This window comes from Cyprinus carpio, chromosome A9 (genome assembly GCF_018340385.1).
Source record: "Cyprinus carpio isolate SPL01 chromosome A9, ASM1834038v1, whole genome shotgun sequence".
NCBI lineage: Eukaryota > Metazoa > Chordata > Actinopteri > Cypriniformes > Cyprinidae > Cyprinus > Cyprinus carpio.
The window spans coordinates 30,546,436-30,557,965 of NC_056580.1; the positions used below are offsets into that span (position 1 = coordinate 30,546,436).

The window sequence follows — 11,530 nt, forward strand, 5'->3', positions numbered from 1 at the left end:
CTCCAGATATATTTGATGTTTTTCTCAAACCCTCCAGCACCATCGAAGGTTTTGGCTAAGCCTGAGAATCTGACAGCGACCTTCAGCTTCCACGACGGTAATGTGACGGCTCATTTCCTCTGGAGGGTGTCGCGAGCGCAGCTGCTTCAGCCCGTCACGGGTTTCCAGGTCACATGGGCGGAGGTTTCCAGCGCAAGCCGTCTGAACAGCCTTCCCAACAGCATCATTTCCCAGTCTCAGATCCTGCCACCTGTAAGTCGTCTCCACACACCCTGTTCTCCCATGAAAGCTACATAAATTATGCTTACATTACGTGTTCTTGGCCCATGCTTTCTAACCGGAGCGCCTCTCATGGAAAATTGGTTACATATTCAAGTCCAAGAGTGTAACATATGATACACAATCATCTTGTGTGCATAACGCAAGCGCTGGCATCGGCCCACAGGATCCGTCTGATGAATCGAGCGCTGCATGAGGCGCAGAGGCTGTTCGTTTGCTCACCTTTTACTAACCAGACCTTTATCTGGATGAGTTCTGGATGAAGTAAGGCTGAGTGATATATCAAATGTATTACATTTTTTGCCAGAAAAAAATATAACTTAATATAATATTAAGTAATAATATAATGCATAAATAAAATATTATATTTATATTTCTGTAGGCTGATAGATATAATATATATATATATATATATATATATATATATATATATATATATATATATATATATATATATATATATATATATATATATATATATATGTATATATATATATACACATATATATATGCTGATAGATATAAATTTAAATTCTACATATAAATTATACATAATTATATTAATTCATATACTGTATATAATAACATAAAAAATCTGAATATATGTATAAACTTTATATACTACACAATTTAAAATATAATACTACATATCAATATAAATTATTTATATATAATTATTATTTGTATTCATTAATTAATATACTATAATTAATGAACATTATAATATTCATTAATATACAATGCAATTAATACACTAATTTATATTACATTGTATTACAATTTTATCAATATTTTTATGAATATATAAATTGCCTTATTTATATAAAATTGTAAGAATTTTACAATATTTAATATTTAAATAGAATTTATAAATATATATAAATATAATATATTAATGTTACATTTAATATATATATATATATATATATATATATATATATATATATATATATATATATATATATATATATATATATATATATAGAATATAAATATTAATTTATAATTTATACAATTTAATAGCATTAAATATTTAAACTTTAAATATTAAATATAAAGCTAAAAATTATGGAGATATTATTTTCAGCTGTGTCACCCAGTCCTAATGGGGAGGTTTATCTTGAAGTAAATAATTGATTTGGATTTATTATTATTCATATGGTAGTTATTAGTATGTTCTCAGGGATGGATTGTCATTTTGAGCTCATTCTTCGTCTGACATCAGCGCTGTCAAACATCTAGCAGATCTTCTCCATCAATAACACTGGCTGCTCTCCTCCTAGAACAAACAGTTCAGGTTTAATCGACTCAATCAGATTGAAATACATCAAATCCAATTGCATCCAGTTCTCATTCGCATGATTCCTCAGATCTTTTCTGAAGGCCGGTTCGAGGCACGCCATCATTATCAGATTGGATCTGTGTATGAATGATGTGGAATCTGTGATGTTTATGGATGATTTCATTCTTTATGACGAGTAAATCTGAAAGGCTTCCAATGAGCTCATGACAGACATGAAAATGAAGACGCTGGACAATGCCTCACGCCAAAACATGTTGGAGAAACATCTACATGAGCTTCTTTCATGAATAATCTGATCTGAATAATCCGAAAAGAGAAAATACACTGGATTATACAGAAATTACAACATGGTCAGTTAATATATAAACCGTTTTTGTTGCATTTCCATGAAAAGTGGCTTTATCGTGAAGGATCTGATGATGTTTCAGTCTAAAAGCTGTGTGTATTTTGTAATTTTTTACAGGATCATAACCTTCTGGTCGTGTCCAGTCTCCGGCCGGCCACCTCCTACAGGTTGGAGGTTAAGGTCATGACCGCGGCGGGAGAAGGACCTGCGACAAAGAAGATCTTCCAGACGCCCGACCGGCCGCCGCTTCAGCAAAGTAAGTCAACATAATTCTGGAGTTTAAAGGAACCCAAAAATGCTCCTGGTTGCATGGATGTTTGTTTTGTTTTTATTGACTGTTTTAAATACTGCAGACTTTCTATTGGTGTATGATCGCCAAACACTTCTTGGCATTAGATCAGCTATGGAAAATACGGCGATCTATAATGTTAATCGGGGTGGAAAAAACAATTTGCCCCCTCCTCCGACCTGCGTGGATTACCTGCCTATCTCTGCCGGACCCTATGCTCCCCCGGGAGAAAGAAGCGATCCAGACGCCGCGGTAAATGAGGTGGTCTGTTGCTGAAAGTGAAGACGCTAATGGCTGTGTTCCCAAATGCCAATCCTGGCTGGATTTTTGCAGGTCTTGATGTGGATTGTCGCCGGTATGTGCTTTTTAACGCTCTTGGGATCCTGCGTACAAGTGGTCGGTACCTGTAATCGGTGTAGATAATGAGCTTCTGATTAATTTTCATCGGCCACCCCGTCTCAGAAGAGGTGGTGTGGATGCTTCTCTCCTTCGGTCTTCTGACCACGAAACTTCGTCGTTGAAAGACTCATCTCCAGTGAGAATAGCCTTGGTGAATGCTAGATCACTAGCTAATAAGTGCTTTATTTTGAATGACTTTTTCACTTCCAAGGACCTGGGCATGTTGTGTGTGACTGAGACGTGGATCGGTGTTGGTGAGTCGAGTGTTTTTTCAGAAGTTTTACCACTGAACTGTTCCTATTTTAACTCTCCACGTCTTACGGGAAGAGGAGGTGGAATAGCAACTATTTTTAAAGAACACCTAAACTGTCGGCGTCTACTCCTATTCCAGCTTTGAAGTCAGTAGTTTTGAACTAAGTCTGGGTTACCGGTGCTGTGCGCTGTCGTTTATCGCTCACCCAAATACAACAAGGACTTTATAGATGATTTTTCTGATTTTTTTTGGCTGGAATCATGCCAAAATATGATCAGGTTTTAATTGTTGGGGATTTTTATATCCATGTGTGCTGTCCCACTAAGCCTCTGGCTAAAGCTTGTTTAAATCTTGTGGAGTCTTTTAATTTAACTCAGTTTGTGATTAGTCCCACATATAAATGTGGACATATACTAGATTTGGTTTTATCATATGACTTGCCTATTGGTAATATTGAACTCTGTGATGCTATTTTTTTCTGATCATCTGCCTGTTTTATTTGAGATATGTACTCCTTGTGATTCTAAAGCGACTGCTCCAACCCCCCGCTGTCGTACAATTAATCCTACAACTGCTCAATTGTTTTCTGAGGCTTTCAATAGCATTGGTGACGATTATTCAATTTCCTCATATGGCCTCAACACGGATGACTTAACCTCTCTGTTCCTTTCAACCTGCCAAAGTATTTTGGATACAGTGGGCCCTTTTAGGATGGTTCAAGAAAGACCTAGAGTTCAACCATGGCTGAATGCTACTACTCGAGCTGTAAGGCTTGAGTGTAGAAGGGCAGAACGCCACTGGAAGAAGGATAAATTGCAGATTTCTTTCTGTTAGATCTGAGAAAAGTCTCTCTCTAATGTTATCTGTAATAACTGTCCTAAGCCAGCTGTGCTGTTCAGTACTATTAACGCTGCTTTGAACACTCCCCAAGCTACTTGTTTAGAGCCTTCTGTTGAAATGTGTGAGAAATTTTTACACTTTTTTTATTAATAAGATTAAGGTTGTTAGAGCTAATATTTCTCTCCCATCTACTTTTTAATCCATTTCCACTGAGTGCTCTGCTGTTTTTAATCAGTTTGAGCCAGTGTCTCTTGCCTCATTGAGAGAGATCATTGTTAAAATGAAATCATCCTCATGTTGCATGGATATTGTTCCTCCCTGTCTTTTAAAAGAGTCCTTTAGAACTATTGGTCCAAAAATTCTTGCAATTATTAATAGTAGCCTGGCATCAGGAGTTGTACAGCAGTCTTTTAAACATGCAGCAATGGAACCAGTAATTAAGAAATCTAATTTGGATTCATCAGTTCTTGCTCATTTTAGACCTATCTCAAAACTTCAGTTTCTTTCCAAACTACTGTAGAAGGTTGTATTTTGGCATTGAATTCATTTATAGATCTACACGGTATACACAAAGTGTTTCAGTCTGGTTTTAGATCTTTACATAGCACAGAAACTGCACTGTTGAAGGTTTTTAATGACTTGTTACTTGCTACTGAATCAGGGGACTGTGCAATTTTAATTCTACTAGACCTTACGGCTGCATTTGATGCTGTAGACCATAAGACCTTGATTTGACGCTTAGAACAATGTGTTATTCAAAATAACTGTTTTCTATTTTAATATAGTGTTTTTCTATTTTAATATAGTGTTTTTGAAACCTGCACTCTTAAAAAATAAAGGTGCTTCAAAAGGTTCTTCAAGCGATGCCACAGAAGAACCATTTTTGGTTCCAAAAAGAACCATTCAGACAAAGGTTTTAAAATATTATTATTATTATTTTAAAATGAGAAAACCGTTCAATTAAGATCTAACCTGCCCTTGGGGAACTCTGTTCAACCTGAGAGATCAAGCGGTCCGATGCTGTGGAGCGATTTTCAGCCTGTTTCTTTTGAATCCTGTAAAGGCATTGTTGAATTCTAAGATCAACTTCTTCTTCTCAAGATATCATTCCATCTAGATTTCTAAAACAGATTTTCAATAATGTTGGACATGATCTTTTAACTATTTTTAATACTAGTCTAATTACTGGGGTTGTTCCTGACTGCCTAAAAACAGCTACAGTAACTCCATTATTAAAGAGGTCCAATCTTAATAATTTTAGGCCTATATCAAACTTGCCATTTCTTTGAAATTTAGAAAATTGTGTTGACTCAGCTGCGGTCCCAGTTGATGTCAAAAAATTTTTTTTTTGAAAAAACAATCGAGTTTTAAGCCTCAACAAAGCACAGAAACTGCACTTTTAAAAGTTGTAAATTATATTTTATAAGAAACAGATAAAGGGAATGCTGTGGCTTTAGTGCTTTTAGACTTAAGCTCTGCATTTGATATGGTTGACCACAATATCTTGGTTTCCAGGTTGGCGAGCTGTGTTGGGTTACAGGGCAAGGTGTTGAAATGGTTTCAATCTTTTTTAACAAACAGACGTTTTAGTGTTTCCATTGGCCAACATAGTTCATCCTCACGCCCACTTGCTTGTGGGGTGCCACAGGGCTCAATTCTTGCCCCAGTTTGATTTTCTTTATTTATGCTACCAATGGGTGCTATCTTTGAGAAATATGGAGTGCCCTTCCATCTATATGCGGATGATACTTAGTTCTATTTCCCTTGCAACATAAAAGTAAAGAATTCTTAGGACCTCTGTTGGATTGTCTATACCAGGGGTAGGCAAGTTCGGTCCTGGAGAGCCGCAATCCTGCAGAGTTCAGCTCTAACCCTGAAAAAAACCCTCACTTGCCTGTAGCCTTAGTAATCCTGAAGACATTGATGAGCTTGTTCAGGTGTGTTTGATTAGGGTTGAAGCTAAACTCTGCAGTACTGTGGCTCTCTAGGACCGAACCTGCCTACCCCTGGTCTATATGAATTACAAATATAGTTAAAGCAGAATCTTTTAGTGTTAAACAAGAACAAAACAGAAATCATTTTGTTTGGTTTAAAGTCATATGAAGACTGTACCCTTCATTTTGGTCGTCTCATCTTATGGTCATCATTGCAGAGGTGATGCAGAGTCTTTGCTGTTGGAGGTCCTAGTCTATGGAACAAATTACCAGCTTAGAGCTGTGCCGTCTTTGCCTGTATTTATATACCTGCTTTAAAAACATATTTTGTCAATAGCTTTTATCTAGCCATGTGAATTGTATTGTTATATTGTGTTTTGATGTTTTGCAGTTTCTTATTTGTTTTATTTTAGCTGTATTGTACAGGACCTTTGATCAACTGGTAGTGGTGTGAAAATTCTTCAGCTGTTAAAGGTTCTTTACGGAACCATTTAGACAAAAAGGTTCTTCTATGGCATCATGAAGCACCTTTATGTTTAAGAGTGTGTGATACTTTTTTCTGGATTATTTGCTGAATAATAAAAAACAAAAAAACAACAGCATTTATTTAAATTAGAAATCTTTTGAAACCTTCACTTTTTGTAAAATCACTTTCAGCCATTCAGTGCAATGGAAATTCTAAAAAAAAAAAAGGAATATATTTCATATGGATCCTTGACATTGATGTTTTCATGTGTTTTTATCCTTTACAGAAGCCCATCTTCATCAGCAGCAGCATCAGAAGTCTTCAGCAGAGAAACACTGAAACGGTCAGAAGACACAACACGACGTGCAGCTAATCACAGATTTCGACAGACGCGATATTCAGATGTTCTGATCTGAACGCCTCTCCCTCGTACTCTCTCAAGCTCTATGGTTTTCATTGCAACAACTTTAAGAAATCACCTCAAACTCTCGAGCGACAGCAACATTTCATGTGTGAATTTATACCATTTCAGAAGGTTAAAGTCAACGGGAGAGGTAAATCATGGCGATTTGGTCATACTGTATGAAATTGAGTTATATTTTAATGGAATATTAAGGTGATTCAGCTGTGGAGATGCTGCAGTTAATCGGTTTATGTTATCAAAGAAAATTCAGCATTAACTGAGAGCAAAGGTTGATCTGATGATGCATGTCAAACCGTCAGTTATTCAGTCATTATTTGCTCGGTCTCATGTCATTGCAAAATCATTTGCTGTTCATTTCTGAAGAATCTTAATGCAGCTCTTTTCTATTCAACAAGAGCATATAGTTTTTTCCTAAAAGCATCTAAGCCTAATCAGATTTCAGAGATTGTTGATGCCAATGTTTTTTGATGGTCTACCTAGGCTTTTCATGTTTTTGGGAAATGCTTAGCTCATAACTTAAAAAAACATGAGTGTGATTAAATAACTAAATTTTTTGGGTAAACTCTTCCTTTGATTGGGCATAAACAACCCATCTTTGTCGCCTCATATTAATATGTTAGCAATATTGCATTAAAATTAACAGAGTGTTTTGTTTATTAATGATAACATGCGAGTGTTTTCAGATGAAATTATGTAAACTGTATATGTTCTTGGCTGTAGAGATACTTGTGGCAGTCAGTGAATGTTGATGTTGATATTTATTTATGTGTGTGTTGCAGCTCTTCATTTGTATGTGAGTGTGTGTATTTTTTCCATGTATTAGCAAGGCATTGTTTTTTTTTATCTTCTTGTAAAGACATAATGTAAAAAAAATGAATTGTACATATAGTCATATGTTCCGTTATTTCCATGGATAGAACCTGTACATACTTTTAAGTAATAAAATAAAACCTCTACTCCTTCATCTGTAGTCCTGTGTTTATGAAGATGTTTGCTGTCAGTAGGCGTGTTTTCATTACCCTTAAAATTGAAAATTTAAAATATGCCTAATGGAAATGCATCAATTTCGCAAAAATGCCCATATATCGCAAATACGTTTTTACACTCACATGAGGTGGTTCTTCAGGCAATTTGAAAATATTCAGGTCACATGGCATACGTAAAAATTTATATGATTATTGTTTAACGTAGTATAACCTTCACGAAACACCTCATACATGGCCGCTTTCAAATATAAGGTACTTTCCTTGCCATTAATGCTTAGATAACACTTTATGTGCACTGTACACATCTGTGTCGCATTACGGCTCCGACGCAGCCACTCTACTCAATGCTTATGTTTATACTAGCCGTACCATGGCACATTGCAGAAGTGGTCCTCCGCGCTGCTTCACTAAAGATACACGCCTACGTCTCCTTCGATTAAAAATAATGGTTGCACTTTATTTTACAGTACGTGTACTTACATGTACTTATAGTGTACTTACAGTGTATTTATCTAAGAAAGTTCTGGTAATACAAGGTAACTACATGGGTTAGGGTTAGGTTTAGGGGTAGGTTCAGGGTTAGTACCTAGTTATTACACAGTTATTGTAATTACTATAATAAGTACATAGTATGTACATGAGGAACAGGACTATAAAAATAATGGCTAATGCGTTGGCTGCAATATGCGTGAACCTACCAAAATCATCGCCATGACTTATCCAGTGTGAATACGCAAGCAGCCACAGACCCAAATGTGAATGTTCACCAACGCGTTTATGAATCGCCAGGAAGGTCACAAACACGTGAATGTTAACACATAAACAACACGAAGACTTTCCCTTAAAACTCTGAGTGAGCCTTTACATTGGATGTTATTTAGGTAAGTTTGATTTACTTCCTCATCAAGATTCAAATCAAAACTTTGAATCAGTTGAACCAAATGCTTCGCATATGATTCACTGTTTCAAAACACTTGAAACGCCAGGCACTGGTGACACTTGCTGAACAAAACAGTGTTAATGCAATGAAAACAGCACGAACATGCATAAAACACTGTTTCAAATGTTTTATTCGAAGCGTAAGATTTTAAATGCAATGATTTTTTTAAAGGAGGGCTTAGTCAGGCCATTATAAACTACAGTACAACTCTTCCTTATTATACAAATGTCACTAAATATGTCTACAAATCTATAAAACTAAGGTAAAAATCACACTGGTTCACAGAAATTTCGAAACTGTTAGGACTTAACAAAAATAAATCTGAAATCATTTGACTTTGGCAGTCTGATGTACTCCAAATTGCTAGTTCGGAGTAGTAATGTGAGAAATTAACCTTTTCGAAGCTTTTAATCAATTGACCCTTCCTGAGAGTTTGATTGACAGGCATTCTGACCAATCATAATGCCGATTCTGCAATTTTGTCCGGCTAACAAACCAGACAGTAAAGTGGATTAACGGTGGACTTGAACTTGAAAATGGTGTGACGTCTTTCCGCAGTTGAAACAAGATACTTTCTGATGTATATTCATGTTTATTTCATGCTATAACTAGAGAGGAAGAGATGATTGGTCAAGTGTCACTTGAAGTGAGGTGATACAGCGATCTGTCACGACTCATTAAAGAGCCACAAAAGTATTTATTGTCTAAAATTTTTAAAATATGACAACATTTGAAAGCGGACACTTTGTTTCATACCAAAAGTAACCTGCTCTGTCTTGTCTGTCGGTGTATTTTCCATATGCTCTTTGCTCCACAATGTATTTTTCACTGCGTGAGAACATGATCCCTGCGTCCCAGTGTTCATACTATCCATCCTAAATAGTATGTGAGATTAGAATTAGTGTGCCCCAAAGTATAGTATGTTGAAAAGAGTATGTCAAAAGTCCCCAGATGGTCTACTATTTCAGGTAGTTTTTTTTTTAAATGTGGGTCTTTGCACACTTTAAAGGCTAAAATTACCCACAATCCATCGCATTTCGTTGAAGGATTTGGTTTAGAACTACAAACATGAATAAAATGCTTTAAAAAAACTACAAACATGGCGGATATCTGAGACCACAGTTAAGTAGAGAGGTTTAGATAAAGGGGTTTGAGTTACTAATCAACATTTAACCTGTTAAAAAATAAATAATAATTAAAAGAAACCACATTTAAAAAAATATATTTATATAATGTCTGTATTATATTTAATCTACAACAAAGTGTGGCCTTTTAGAAACATTGGTTTGGCCATTAACTTTCAAATGCATCAATATACAAAAATATGAGCAAAGATCTCCTCATAAGGACACATGGCTGGCAGACTGAGCTACTTCTTTTCGCTCCGATATGGTAGGAAGTGAAATGTGGAGGATATAAACCGTGACAGATGATTGACAGGTCAGTTTACAGTGACAGAGTGCCTGTAACTATGCGACAAAGCGGTCTGTTAAAGACATAATTGTATGACGTGATAATGTGTCCCAAAGCTTGCCTTCTCTTTTACTACACACTCAAAATGTGTTTACTTTTTCTTCACCAAAAGAGTACTTTAAGGGTGTAGTATAAGTAGGCACATTGGGAAGCAGCAGCAGATGTGTGGCATGAGAGCATGCAACAAAAACTCAGGCCAAAACATGCATAAAAACAGCTTTTACAAACCCACTGGAAATGTTTTATTGAAAGTATAATATATTAAAAGTTTATATATAACATAAGGTGCAAATTAACAAGTATAACACAGAAGATGCCTTATACAGAGTGAGGTATATCAATAGTGTATATTTCTGAATGGCCAGTGACCCTAACAGTGCATATGGCATTAGGAGGTAGAGATGTGCAAATGAATGTGCAAAATATCAGGAGGCATAATGAGAAACATTGTTAGTGTGCATAGAAGACTGGATATTGTACAGAGCATTTATTTTTTTTTTACACATTAGGTGGTCCATCTAGGATGTAGTGTTCAGCGTCTAAGATTAGAATTCAGTAGGCTGACAGCTGAGGGAAAGAAACTGTTCCTGAGTCTGCTGGTGTGACAGTTGGGCAGTTTTCACCACCCGCTGGAGGGCCTTCTAGTCTGAGACAGTGCAGTTGCTATACCACACTGTGATGCAGTTTGTAAGAATACTTTCAATAGTACAGCGGTAGAAGTTTAGCAGGACGTGGGGGGACAGGTGAGCTTCCCTTAGTTTCCTAAGGAAGTAAAGGTGCTTTTGCGCCTTTTCAATCAGAGAGATGATTAGGGTCAAGGAAAGATCCTCAGAGAAATGGACACCAATGAACTTGAAGCTAGCCATGTGTTCCGCTTCAGCTCCATCAGTGTAGATGGGAGTGTGTATATGGTTCTTCCTGGTTCGCCGGTGGTCTACAATCAGCTCTTTGTTCTTCTGGGTGTTGAGTGCAAGGTTGTTGTTGGCACACCACACTGCTAGGTGCTGAACCTCATCCCTGTCTCATCTCATCATCTCTGCTATCGCTGTGGTGTAATCTGCAAACTTGATTATGGAGTAAGAGCTATGCACAGGTATGCAGTTGTGGGTGAAAAGGAAGTAGAGGACTGGGCCCAGCACATAGCCCTGTGGTACACCAGTGTTTAAAGTAAGGATGGAGGAAGTGTGTTTACTGATCCTAACAGAGTGTGGTCTGTTGGTGAGAAAGTCCAGGGTCCAGTTACAGAAACGAGAGGCTGATGCCAAGATCACTGAGCTTGGAGATCAGTTTAGATGGGATCACTGTAATAAAGGTGGAACTGAAATCAATATATAGCATCCTGATGTATGTGTTGTTACAGTCCCAGTGAGTCAGGGCAGAGTGGAGAGCTGAGGTGATGGCATCCTCAGTTTACTTGTTGGATCTGTAGGCAAACTGATATGGGTCCAGTGCTGGGGCAAGCATGGTTTCAGGTGGGAGAGGAACAGTTTCTCAAAACACTTTGCGATTATGGGAGTAAGAGCGACAGGGCAGAAGTCATTGAGGGCGATTGCAGCAGCATGTTTTGGTACTGATACAATGGTAGCTGTTTTGAAGCA

The 11,530-nt window shown here is 36.9% G+C and overlaps 1 protein-coding gene across 2 annotated transcripts in view; it reads left to right on the forward strand.

Moving 5' to 3' along the window:
* LOC109080956 (anosmin-1-like) overlaps window positions 1-7,494 on the forward strand; it is a 63,847-nt gene extending 56,353 nt beyond the window's left edge. The window contains exons 12-15 of one of the 2 annotated variants that reach the window (XM_042764421.1): window positions 38-252; window positions 2,046-2,184; window positions 6,396-6,452; window positions 6,512-7,494. In XM_042764421.1, the coding sequence (XP_042620355.1) occupies window positions 38-252; window positions 2,046-2,184; window positions 6,396-6,448 (407 nt within the window). In that variant the 3' untranslated portion in view covers window positions 6,449-6,452; window positions 6,512-7,494. Of the gene's footprint in view, window positions 1-37; window positions 253-2,045; window positions 2,185-6,395 lie in introns of both variants that reach the window. The other variant, XM_042764419.1, reaches the window with a different exon arrangement.
* Window positions 7,495-11,530: the final 4,036 nt, after the last annotated feature.